The 13,664-nt window shown below is 40.8% G+C and overlaps 1 protein-coding gene across 1 annotated transcript in view; it reads left to right on the top strand.

The window, feature by feature from the left end:
- Positions 1-13,664, top strand: part of LOC126452542 (coiled-coil domain-containing protein 85C-like) — a 77,134-nt gene that overhangs the window by 25,563 nt on the left and 37,907 nt on the right. Inside the window, exon 2 of the mRNA XM_050091106.1 lies at positions 9,833-10,090. Within this exon, the coding sequence (XP_049947063.1) occupies positions 9,833-10,090 (258 nt within the window). The remainder of the gene's footprint in view (positions 1-9,832; positions 10,091-13,664) is intronic.

The raw sequence follows: 13,664 nt of genomic DNA, 5'->3' as shown, positions 1-13,664 counted from the left end.
AAGAGCTTGTGGTAGCTGAATTTTGCATGGTTTCATGTGTAAACGTCAACACAACACATGCCAGACGGACATCAGAGGCATGGTGAGCTGTTGAGCTGCACAGTGAATGGATTTCTGCAGACATCATGTGAAACTATGTTGGATGCATTTGACATCTGTGTCAGAGATGTGTTCATATCATTGTCTAATGCTCAGTGCTACAGGAGGAGCCACACCATACATAGTAAGAAAGTCACGCTGAACAGTTATTACTGACCCGCACTGCACAAAACGTAGAACACAAAACTCTTTCCGTTGTCCTGACACCATTTTTACTAGAACTGAAGTGGGCGCACACTGCTACTACCTAGCAGGAACCATATAAAACTCGAGAGTTTGCTCTTCCCAACAGTATGTTATTCATGCGCATATCACAGATATCGCAATAACTATATATTTTTTTTAATTGGATGATTCTTTTTGATACACCCTGTATATTGTTGGCAGTAGAATCATTCTGCAGTCAGCTTCAAATACTAGTTCTCTAATTTTTCTTAAAAGTGTTCCTTGAAAAGAACATCACCTTCCCTCCAAAGATTCCCACCTGAGTTTCTGAAGCATCCCTATAATATTTGAGTGTTGCTTGAACTTATTGGTAACAAATCTAGCAGCTCGCCTCTGAATTTGCTTCAGTGTCTTCCACTCCACTAATCTGACGTGATACAGATCCCAAACACTGGAGGAGTACTCAAAAATATGTTGCACTAGCGTCCGATATGCAGTCTCCTTCGCAGATTTTCCTAAAATTCTCGTAATAAACCAAAGTCAGCCATTTGCCTTCCCTACAGCAATCTTCATATGCTTGTTATATTTCATATCACATTGCAACATTATGCCCAGATATTTAAACAATGTGCCCTAGACCCACTTATCGATTTTACATAGGACCAAATTTTTCTAGGTGTGTCTGACACATTTTTTTGCTAAGGTATGATGGTGGTAGTTGCTGCATGCTTCATATATAGATCATTTCATATAAGCATGAATCTCTGCTAACCTTTGCTTTTCTTTGTTTGTGCATTCTTTTTTAGAACCAAGAGTGCAACAGAGTTTGCTTCCTCAGCCTTTTCTGAATTTCATTGTTAAATCACAGTGCATCGTTTCCCTCCTTCAATCTATGTAGTGGTCACATACTTCTCCAGAGTTCAGTTTACTGAGTTTAAGCTTTGTCCATAATTTCTCTGTCTCCATCGTATTGGAACTGATGAAGTCAGTTCATAGTCGTAAGTGAGATCCTAATAACTGCTTATCTTCTAGCAGAAAAACTCTCCTAGGTTTCTTGAGTGATGTATTAACTTTAGTAATCATAGCCAGTATAATGAACATGATCGGTAATCCTCTTGTTTATACTGACAACATTGATAAAGTCCAGCCTGTCTGTAGCTACAAGATCTAAAATATTTTCATTGTATGTGGACTGCTGAACTAGCAGGTCTAGACACATTTCAGAAAAAAATGTTCAAAATTACTACACAAGACTGACTGACTGTATCCCCTGCAATGAATCCATAATTGTAGCAGTTTGTACATAATAAGTTAAAGATGTGCTTTAAAATACATCTGGATGCGCACAGTTCATAATGAGCACGATTTCAGTAAGTAAACAAAAGTTGGGTCTGGATAGAGCCTATCAGAAATTGGTGTACAAGTAAACCTTCCGTATAATAACAACTAAATATAAGAAAAAGTATTTAGAATGTGTAGAATGTGACAATATTATATAGCGGAGATGCTGGGTTGCAGATAGGCACAACAAAAAGACTGTTACAAATAAAGCTTTCGGCAGTAAGGCCTTCACGAAAAATAGACCAAACACACACACACACACACACACACACACACACACACACACACACGAATGAATGCAACTCACCCACACACGACTGCAGTCTAAGGCAACTGTAGCCACACTGCGAGGAGCAGCATCAGTGCAAAATGGGAGTGGTGACTGGGTGGTGGTAAGGAGGAGGCTGGGGCAGAGAGGGGGAGGGATAGTGGGTAGGGATAGTGGACAGTGCTGTGCTGCTAGGGAGCACGCAGGGATGAGGTGGAGAGGGTAGGGCAGCTATGTGCAGTCGGGATATTAGATAGAAAGCAGGGGAGATGTGGGGAGAGGGGGTAGCAGAAAAGGAGAGAAGTAAAAAGACTGGGTGCAATGGAGGAATGAGGGCTGTATAGTGCTGGAATGAGAACAGGGAGGCTGGATGGGTGAGGATAGTGACTAACGAAGGTTAAGGCCAGGAAGGTTGCAGGAACATAGGATATATTGCAGGGAAACTTCCTACCTGCACAGTTCAGAAAAGATGGTGTTGGTGGGAAGGATCCATATGGCACAGGCTGTGAAGCAGTCATTGAAATGAAGGATGTCATGTTTGGCAGCTTGCTCAGCAACCCGGTGGTCCACTTGTTTTCTGGTCACAGTTTGTCGGTGGCCATTCACGCGGACAGACAGCTTGTTTGTTGTCATGCCCACAAAGAATACAGCACAGTGGTTGCAGCTTAGTTTGTGGATCACATTACTGGTTTCACAGGTAGCTCTGCCTTTGATGGGGTAGGTGATGTTTGTGATCAGACTGGAGTAGGTGGTGGTGGTGGTGGTGGTGGTGGTGGTGGTGGTGGGAGGATGTATGGGACAGGTCTTGCATCTAGGTCTATTACAGGGGTATGAGCCATGAGGCAAGGGGTTGGGGGCAGGAGTTGTGTAGTTATGGACGAGTATATTGTGTAGTTTCGGTGGACAGCGGTATACCTTTGTGCTAGGGGAGGGAAGGATAGTGAGCAGGACATTTCTCATTTTAGGGCATGGCAAGAGGTAGTCGAAACCATGGCAGAGAATGTAATTCAGTTGCTCCACGCCTGGGTGGTGGGTGCTGATTTATGAGAGGAATGCTCCTCTGCAGCTGGACAGAGGGACTTTTGGGAGTTGGTGGGAGGTTGGAAAGATAAGGCACGGGAGATTTGTTTTTGTATTTGTGTTTGTCTTTATTGTTACATTCTGTCTTGGATTTTCCATTAATTGATATTTAGAATGTGAATCAGATGAATAACAAAAAACAATTAACAATTGTGCAGATTATAGATTGGTACTCTTTGTAAAGATGACACATTGAGTTGCAGACAGGCACAATGAAAAGACTGTTACACACTATGCTTTCAGCCAAAGCCTAAGCCTTCCTCAGAAAAGACAGGAAAACACACACACACACACACACACACACACACACACACACACACACACACACACACACATATATATATTAACACAAGCAGGCACATCTCATGCACACATGGTGGTCACTACATCCGGCTGCTGTAGCCAGACTGCAACTGTTGCGTTGTACAAAAGCAGCAATATGGAGTGGAGCAGGGAAGTGTGAGGGATAACAGGGTATGAATGGAGGGAGGAAATAACACTATTTGGCAGATTGTGCAGGGACTAGAAGGCTGCAGGACAAGGCTGTGAGGGACAGTGTCAGGTGGCTTTGAGTGGGGGAGTGGAAAAGGAGAAGAACAGAGAGGGGAAGTGAGGTGAGTGTGTTGGCAAAGAGCAGTGCACAATAAGCGTGAGAGGATGTGAATTGGGAGGAGATGATAGGGCAGAGGGGTGGAAACTGTTGGGAGGTGGGTGTGGGGACAGTAGGTCATCATAGGTTGAGGCCAGGATAATTTTGGGAGGGAGGATGCGTTTTAAGGATAGCTCGTATCTGCGCAATTCAGAAAATCTGGTAATGTAGGGAAGGCTCCAAATGGCCTAGGTCATGAAGCAGTCTTGCTAGTGTCAGCTGCGTGTTGTGCCACTTTGCTTTTGGCCACATTTTGGCAGTGGCCATTCATCCTGATGGACAGCTGCTTGGTAGTCATGCCAATCTAAAAGCTATGGAATGGTGGCATCATATCTGGTATATGATAATGGCTGCTTTCACAGGTAGTTCGTCCTCTGAAGGGGTAGGATAAGCCTCTAAAAGGACTGGATCAGGAAGTGCTGGGTGGGCAGATTGCGCAGGTGTTGCACCTATGTCTTGCACAGGGATATAATAACCTGTGGCAAGGGGCTGGAACTGGGAGTGGCTCAGAGATGAACTAGGATCTTATGGAGTTTGGCTGGCTGACGGAACACCAACTTGAAGACAGACATGTGGGAAGGTTTATGTGTAGAATGTCCCTCATTTCAGGGCATGCTGATAGATAAGCAAAGCCCTGATCATGAAGGATGTGGTTCATTTGTTCCAGTCCAGGGTGGTATTGGGTGAAGATATGGCATGGGAAATCTGTTTGTGGACTAGATCTGGGGGATTGTGCCAGTCTGTGAAGGCCTTTGTGAGACCTTCAGCATACTGGTCAAGGGAGTTCTTGTCATTGCAGATACACCATCCCTGGGTGACCAGACCAGGCTGTATGGGAGGGAATTTTTGGTGTGGAATGGATGGCAGCTGTGAAAATGCAGGTACTGTTGGTGGTTAGTGGGTTTAATGTGGACATAGGTGTGGACAGAGCAACCAGAGAAGAGGAGGTCAATGTCCAGGAAAGTAGCTTGCTGGGTTGAGGAGGATGGTGAAGTGGATGGGTGAGAAGGTGTTGAGATTGCGAAGCTATGAGGGTAGGGTGTCTCGGTCTCAAGTTCGGATCATGAATATATCATGCTCAGGACTTATGTTTTGAGGAACACTAAAATCACAAGGTATGTGTGAAGCCTGTGTACATGGCTGTTTGCACCTTTAAAGATGAAAGTGTCAACTGCATACTCATCATAAAGATGTAGAAGAAATGGCAACATTTGGTCACTGAGAAGGTTTTAATAAATATCCGGGTTCATTTTCACAGTAGAGCTAAATGAGTGGGTCCGAGCCATGGTACAAAAAGCATTACAGACCCACCTCTGGGCTGAACTTCACTAACACTCCAGGTTAAATGCCTCTTTGGACCATCAGTGCATTTGAAAAGAGAAGTTTGTGACTTGATTGACAACATTACAGACCTCCAGGCAGCTACTGTCCAGTTTCAGTGTTGTTTAGTCTATTGAAGGTGTGTAACTTTTGTGCCACTGTGAGCAACCCCTTTCTCAAGGTAACTGACTCTAGATGTGTTTTGCATGCAGTTCCTTTTTGCACTTTTAACTTGGGAACTAGTTGGGATGAACCTACATTCCTTGTTCTTGTGCAGTGTTGCCTGGGTTGAAATGTTGGACAGCTTGTGATTCTTGAGGATTGTTTGTCATTCTGGGTTCCTTACAAAGATGGATAAATGAAGAGTGAACAGTATGTGATGGCATGATCATTGGCAGGTTAGGGGTTTGCTACAATCAGTGGAAAGTGAACTGGTAGTTGAATGTTGCCCACAGTGTCACTTCACAGCCATGGTGAAGATTATTGGGGGAAGGATGAAGTTGACAATGCTCTACAACTCGGTGCTGGGATGAATATCTTGCCTTAGATGTTAGATGATGTGTCGTTAGCACAGCCCTAATGCAGGTATTGCTCCTTATGCTCAGCAGCCTGCAAGACACAGTTCCCTCCTTCGAAAGGACCATGTGATTGTTGGTTTGGTGTTTAACTCATGATGATTGGACCCAGGAAGAGTGGACTAATGTCCTGTTCATGGATGAGTCAAATTCATCATCGTAGCCACATGTTCATGTGGCATGTTCTTGGAACATGTAACAGCTATATTATGGAAGCTGTTCTACATTGTTGTGTCATTGTTCATATCTGGGAAGACATTATGTTGGGTGCTATCTTTTCTCGGCGCACTTGTCTATGGGAGTGGTAATACTGTCCAATCTTGCATGATTGGCCTGTTGATAAGTACCAACAATCTGAGAACTGTGGGCAGCTCATTCCCGATAACTGAGTGAGGTGCCTCAATGGTGACGACATTGGACTCTCATTTGAGAGGAAAGTGTCTCAAATCCTCATCAGGTCATCCATATTTAGGCTTGCCAAACTTTCTCTAAATTACTCGAGGAAAATGCCTGGATGGTCCCTTGAAAAGGACATAGGGAATTTCCTTCCCCAACCTTTCCCTGTCTGAGCATTCAGTCTTCTCCAATGGCCTTATTGTCAAAAGGATGTTAAACCCGAATCTTCATTCCTCAGGCTCAGATCCTATTTAACATGCATGAGACACACTAGGTCAAGGTATTGCAGCCCTAACACATTGGCTACTGACAATTGTTGACCACAGAGGATTCTTGTCCAGCAATGAGAGGCATTATTGGAATTCATACTGAATGGGATGATTCACTGGTCAGAAGCTGCTGTGCATCCTTTATTGTCATGTGAGGACATCACATTTGTATTTATGTTGGAACTGTCTGCCCTGGGGACACCTGATACTCAATATTTGACTTAAGGAAATGAGTTGAGCAGTTGTGGATAGCGTAGTAGAAGTTCTTCACCATGAGTTCATACCAACAAGCTGTGACATGTACCAAGTCATGGAGTGAAGCTTCTGGGTGTTGTGGAATGCTTCTTCCATGTTGTTGTTGTTGTTGTTTTTGTTGTTGTTGTCTTCAGTACTGAGAGTGGTTTGATGCAGCTCTCCATGCTACTCTATCCTGTGTAAGCTTCTTCATCTCCCAGTACTTACTGCAACCTACATCCTTCTGAATCTGCTTAGTGTATTCATCTCTTGGTCTCCCTGTACGATTTTTACCTTCCACGCTGCCCTCCTATGCTAAATTTGTGATGCCTTGATGCTTCAGAACATGTCCTACCAATCGGTCTCTTCTTCTAGTTAAGTTGTACCTACAAACTCCTCCCCAATTCTATTCAATACTTCCTCATTAGTTACCCATCTAATCTTCAGCATTCTTCTGTAGCACCACATTTCGAAAACTTCTATTCTCTTCTTGTCCAAACTAGTTATCGTCCATGTTTCACTTCCATACATGGCTACACTCCATACAAATACTTTCAGAAACGACTTCCTGACACTTAAATCTATACTCGACGTTAACAAATTTCTCTTCTTCAGAAACGCTTTCCTTGCCATTGCCAGTCTACATTTTATATCCTCTCTACTTCGACCATCATCAGTTATTTTGCTCCCCAACTAGCAAAACTCCTTTACTACTTTAAGAGTCTCATTTCCTAATCTAATTCCTTCAGCATCACCCGATTTAATTTGACTACATTCCATTATCCTCATTTTGTTTTTGTTGATGTTCATCTTATATCCTCCCTTCAAGACACTGTCCATTCCGTTCAACTGCTCTTCCAAGTCCTTTGCTGTCTCTGACAGAATTACAATGTCATGGACGAACCTCAAAGTTTTTATTTCTTCTCCATGGATTTTTATACCTACTCTGAATTTTTCTTTTGTTTCCTTTACTGCTTGCTCAATATACAGAGTGAATAACATTGGGGAGAGGCTACAACCCTGTCTCACTCCTTTCCCAACCACTCCTTCCCTTTCATGCCCCTCGACTCTTATAACTACCATCTGGTTTCTGTACAAATTGTAAGTAGCCTTTCGCTCCCTGTATTTTACCCCTGCCACCTTTAGAATTTGGAAGAGAGTATTCCAGTCAACATTGTCAAAAGCTTTCTCTAAGTCTACAAGTGCTAGAAACATAGGTTTGCCATTCCTTAATCTTTCTTCTACGATAAGTCGTAAGGTCAGTATTTTCTCACGTGTTCCAACATTTCTGCGGAATCCAAACTGAGCTTCCCCGAGGTCAGCTTCTACCAGTTTTTCCATTTGTCTGTAAAGAATTTGCGATAGTATTTTACAGCTGTGACTTATTAAACTGATAGTTCAGTAATTTTCACATCTGTCAACACCTGCTTTCTTTGGGATTGGAATTATTATATTCTTCTTGAAGTCTGAGGGTATTTCACCTGTCTCATACATCTTGCTCACCAGATGGTAGAGTTTTGTCAGGACTGGCTCTCCCATGCAGCCCATGAAGAAGCTGACATAGGACATGGTTATCCTGGCTCCCATGGGCGTATCCATAATCCGTTTGCTGGTCCTCAAAAGTGAAGTAGTTATGGGTGAGAATGGAGCTGGTTGGTGTGTCACCCAAGCTATCTGAAACAAAAATTTCATAGTCACTCGGTATTTGATATACTGTGTTTAAACTATATTTGCACCAAAGTTTATGTAATGCCACCCTCACCTGTTATCCAACAGATGATCTCTTTCTGTTCTCAGTTTGCCTTTGCTTTTGCCTACATATCTAGTGTAGCTGGTTTTTAGGCTTGCCAAATAATGAATTGTGTCTTGTTTTGGTCTTTATTTGTATTGGCATCTCCAGTTGTCCTTGCAACAATGTTTTTGGATGATTTGTTGGAGTTGATAAAGTTGTTTGAAATGGGTACACAGGATTCTGTATACAGTATTTTATTTCTTATTGCTGTTAGTGAATATATAGTGAACTACTTAATGACATATTAATAAATGCTCTGTTTTAATGAAAAATGTTAATTTGCCAAATAAGAACTTTGAATTAAGAAAGTAAGAAAAAATTGTAAAATTAATAGCTGATAAAATTTCCATCACTGAAAAAAAGAAATGTGATGCTTGATTGTCTAGCTTTTGGCTGTACGTTGGGACAGCACCAAACAAAGGACACACAAAAATAATTTTGAAAACCCAAAATATCCTTGTGTGGAGACCGCAGAAAGAGATGAAGAAACAGCTGTGGAGGGAGCTGTTTCAATTACTTAGATACGTCGCTAGGAGGCTTGGCCCGTGGGGAATATATTACAGAAAAAAAGATGATACCAGTTGCTTACAGACATTCAGCTGGCTTATTCAAAAGTGTATCTTTATTTCATCAGATTGTTTGTATTTCTTTATCATTGAATAGCAGCTTTTGTACAAATTTTGGAAGTATTATTCCTGCTTTCAGAATACCTTATGTGCATTTTGACTGTTCCTGTTCCCTTGTAAGCTTCTGTCATTTTTTAAATCCTGTGCTTCCACGAGATCAGTTCTATTATCTCTTCACAAGCACTTTGGGAGTATTCTTAATTGCAGCCTGTTCTGTAGAAAATAAGAAAAATCTGGAGTCAAAACAACAAACTCATTTTCTTTGCAACAACATGCCTTGCTGACTTGGTTGCTGTTAACTAATCCTTCACGTAAATTATAGTTTCCACACCTACCTCATGATGTGAAAAGGTTTTCATTGTGGAAGTTATACCCTGGCACCCGTAGAAGAAATTTCACAATCTAATCTATCTCCCATTTGCCTGTAATATTTGACATTTAGAGTCAATCATGATCATCATCATCAGTGATTGTTTTTATTTTACCTGTGACATAGTTTATGGTATATTATGACTTTTTATGTTCTCAGCCTCACCCTCTAGTGAGGAAACATTAATGATGGTACTGCTGAGTCCTTACAAAGACAATTGCAGTTCCTGTAGATCTTCTGACCTGAGCCACAGGATAATTACATTCCTGAGTTGATTTGTGTTATGTGAAACACACACCCAAACAAGTATATAGGCACAATGTCTGTGTACATTGTATAGCTACAAATGTAATTGGAAAAGCACAAAATAGGATGGCGAGAGTCAAGTGCTGTAGTGATAGGAAATACAGAGAGGTAGGGAAGGGGGGGGGAGGGGGGGGAGAGAGAGAGAGAGAGAGAGAGAGAGAGAGAGAGAGAGAGAGAGAGAGAGAGAGAGAGGGGGGGGGGAGACTTACAGAAATTTTATTCTGTAAATTACTAATTGATACAGGGTTACAAAAACTGGAAACAATCTTTCCTCTGTGGTTGGCAGTATTTGTTATGCGCATAGAATACTTGAATTTTCTTTTAAAAGTAGCATTGTTTTAGGTCAGAAGACTGCAGTCTGAAGTTAGAGCACTGAAGGAAGCCAATAGAAGACTAAGTGATGACAACCAGGAACTCCGGGACCTATGTTGTTTTCTGGATGATGACAGGCAGAAAGGTCGCAAATTGGCTCGTGAGTGGCAGCGCTTTGGACGTTACACCGCAAGTGTCATGCGGCAGGAGGTCTCTGCGTATCAAAGCAAGTTGCGGGAGCTAGATGCAAAGCAGCAGGAACTCATCAAAGACAATCTGGAGCTTAAGGTAAGTCCTGAGCAGCATTGTAATGTAACCTGACCCAAAATTAACAACTATATTTTATTATGAAAATTTAATTAACAAACGAAGTGTTACGTAGTTAGTCTTACACAAATTTAAAAGATTTCATATTTATTGAAGACAACTGTTTATTGACACATGAAATTATTTTATTAATATTGTGCTTTAACTGTTCCTTCAATATAAGAAACAATTAAATAATATTTACACCAGCAAATAAACTGTAACTTGATGTGGAATTGTAGTGACTGTAAAGTACAGTGGAAGCAAGCAAAAATTTATAGATCTTCATTGATTTCTGGAGTCCATTCCCTCCTAAATTATTTCTCAATTTTGATCAAACAAGCCCAAAGGTAGAGAAGATTCTCTTAGTGGATGCTGTGCTGGCAGGTCAAGAAATAAGGCACTAATGACGTCGTAAGACCAGGTTAGTGTTTCGAATATATTAATCACAGGAACATAAATTGAGCTATTTAATTATCAGTACAAAAAATAAAAATAAAATCAATAAAACCCTATTTTACCCATTGGGGTGTTTTTTATGCCAAAGTTCCCCTCAATTGTGGTCCAGAGACTCTCATTTTTGGCTTAAGTCTTATTTGTATCTATACATTCTGTGCCAGTTATGTGTAGGAAGTGCCCATTTTGTAGCAAATATTGGAGGTTGCTAGATCAATGGCCGAAGCCTTCTTGCTCAAAGAGGTCATAAGTCATATCAGTTTTTTATCCATCGAGGTTTCTGCCAGCTCAGAATCCAACAACAACATGCCCTTGAACAGAACTCATTCTTCATTTATGTAGCACATAGCTCTCAGATCTCAGGTAACACAGTCTACAGTTCTACAGATGTCACAAAGCGGTTGCCTCCTCTTACTTCAAAATACTATTTGTTACATTTCAAAACCTTAAAAAAAATCACAGAACACCTGAAGGGTGAGGTGTTCCTGCTATCTTCATAGATGGTAGCTCTACACACTTACAAATGGATGTGATGCTAATCATATATCACCATCTTAAATATGGCCCACCTTCATCCTAGCCTGAAAAAAATACACTAAATATTTTGCAGGAACATCTGAAACTGGAATTTTCATGTGCCTGCTCCTCCCCACATTCTAATCTTTATTTACCTCTACATCTACATGGCTACTCTGCAATTCATACTTGAGTGCCTAGCAGAGGTTCCACTGAACCACCTTCACACTAATTTCTATTATTCCAATTTCAGAATGGTGTCAACAAAATATTTTCACATTTGTAGGAGAAAGTTGGTGACTGAAATTTCATGAGAAGATTCCCACCACAATGGAAAACACCTTTGTTTCAAGGATTTCCACCCCAGATTCTGCATCATGTCCATGACACTGTCTCTTGGTAATACAAAACATGCTGCCATTTTTTGAACTTCATAGGTGTAATCATGGTAGTTCTATCTGATAAGGATTCCACACCGCACTCCACTACTCCAAAAGAGGAAAGACAAATGTAGTGTAGCCATTGACTTTAGTAGCTCCGTTGCATCTTTCAAGTGTTCTGCCAGGAAAATGCAGTATTTTAGTTCACCTTCCCCTCAACATTTTCTATGTGTTCTTTCCAATTTAAGTTGTTCGTAATTGTAATTCCTAGGTATTTAGTTGAATTCATGGCTTTTAGATTTGATTGATTTATCATGTAACCAAAGTTTACAAAACTTCTTTTAGCACTCATGTGAATAAGCTCAAACTTTTCATTATTTGGCATCAATTGTCAGTTTTTGCACCAGAGAGATATTTTCTCTAAATTGTTTTGCAATTAGTTTTGATCTTCTGATGAGTTGACTAGATGATAAACAACAGCATCATCAGCAAACAACATCAGACAGCTGCTCGGATTGTCTCTTAAATGGTTTATAAAGATAAGGAACAGCAGAGGACATATAACACCACCATGGAGAACACCAGATGTCAGTTCTACTTTACTCTGTGACTTTCCTACAGTTACTACGAACTGTGACCTCTTTGACAGGAAATCACGAATCCAGTCATATATCTGAGATGATATTCCGTAAGCACACAATTTGATTACAAGTCGCTCATTAGGTATGGTGTCAAAAGTCTTCTGGGAAAATATAAATGAGGAATCAATTTGAAATCCCTTGTTGATAGTACTCAACACTTGGCGATGTTAATGATAAAGGCCTGTAATTTAGTGGATTACTCATATTACCTTTCTTCAATATTAGAAACTTTGAAAGGAATCTAATCGGTGTAAAATGTGGACCAAAGGACTTGTTGTTATTTCTTGATTTGAATTCTGGAATATGTACAAGGGTCATTCAATAATTAGAGAGACAAATTGGTTTGGGGAGAAAACTGTTAGTAGGGCAAGGTTGGTACTTTTATAGCTTTAAGTTGGCATCACTGGAATGAACCCTGAACAGCTGATCTATCAACATTGTTCTGTTTATAACCTCAAAAATATATTTCAAGATGGCAAGGCCACTAGAAATGTTCTGTTGTTTGTTTTTTATTTGCTGAAGGCGAAAAACCAGTGAATATATACTGTAAAATGTCTAAAGTTTATGCTTGTGCAAATTTTTACAAGTGGGTAGAGCAGTTCAAAACTGGTCACGACTCAGTGACTGATGAACACCGCTCTGGCCGATCAGTTGCAGTTTCAACTCCCTCACTTGATAGTTGAATTGATGACATTATTCGATAAGGTTCAAGTTAGTACTGGTAAAATTCGTTATATGTAAGAAGCTGTAGTACCACAAAACATGTGCAGGATGGTTCCCAAAGGTGTTGACTCAGCTACACGAGGAAACAAGATTGAGGGTGTGCACAAAGCTAAAGGAACGTTATGACAGAGAAGGTGAGCACTTCCTCAACAAAATTTTAACTTGAGATGAAACTTAGGTCCACTGTTGTGAGCCAGAATCAAAAAGACAAAGTATGGTGTGGAAGCGCACCAACTCACCTGCCAAGAAAAAATTCAAAACCCCAGCATCAGACGGGAAAGTCATGTTGACTGTGTTTTCGGGTGCTGAAGGTCCAGTTTCTTGTGATTACTTCGAAGAGCAGCATACAATGAACAGCCAATACTACTCAGATCTGCTTTTAAACAGGGTGAAGCTACCCACGAGAGAGAGACATTGTGGATCTCAGAGATGTGCGATTCTCCAGCATGACAACGCACAACCTCATATTGCTCAACTAACTCGTGAAACCGTCGACAAAATGTGCTGAGAAGTACAGCCTCATCCCCCTTACAGTCCTGATTTAGCATCTAGTGATTTCCATTTGTTTGGTGCACTGAAGGAGGCATTACGTGGGAAAAAGTTCCAGAACGACGAGGATGTTAAAAAGTTTGTGGGAAATTGGTTCAAACATCAAGATAAAGAGTTCTTTGCAGCCAGAATAAAAAAAGAGCTTGTAGCTTGTTGAAACAAGTACATAAATGTTCAAGGGGATTATGTTGTAAAGTAGAAAAAGTATTGTTTTGTAAAAATAAACACTTTTTTCCCAGGCCAATTTGTCTCTTTAATTATTGAATAACCCTCGTGCTTCGTCTTCTTTTT

This window comes from Schistocerca serialis, unplaced genomic scaffold (genome assembly GCF_023864345.2).
Source record: "Schistocerca serialis cubense isolate TAMUIC-IGC-003099 unplaced genomic scaffold, iqSchSeri2.2 HiC_scaffold_897, whole genome shotgun sequence".
Taxonomy (NCBI): domain Eukaryota; kingdom Metazoa; phylum Arthropoda; class Insecta; order Orthoptera; family Acrididae; genus Schistocerca; species Schistocerca serialis.
This window is presented reverse-complemented; position numbering and strand designations above follow the sequence as displayed.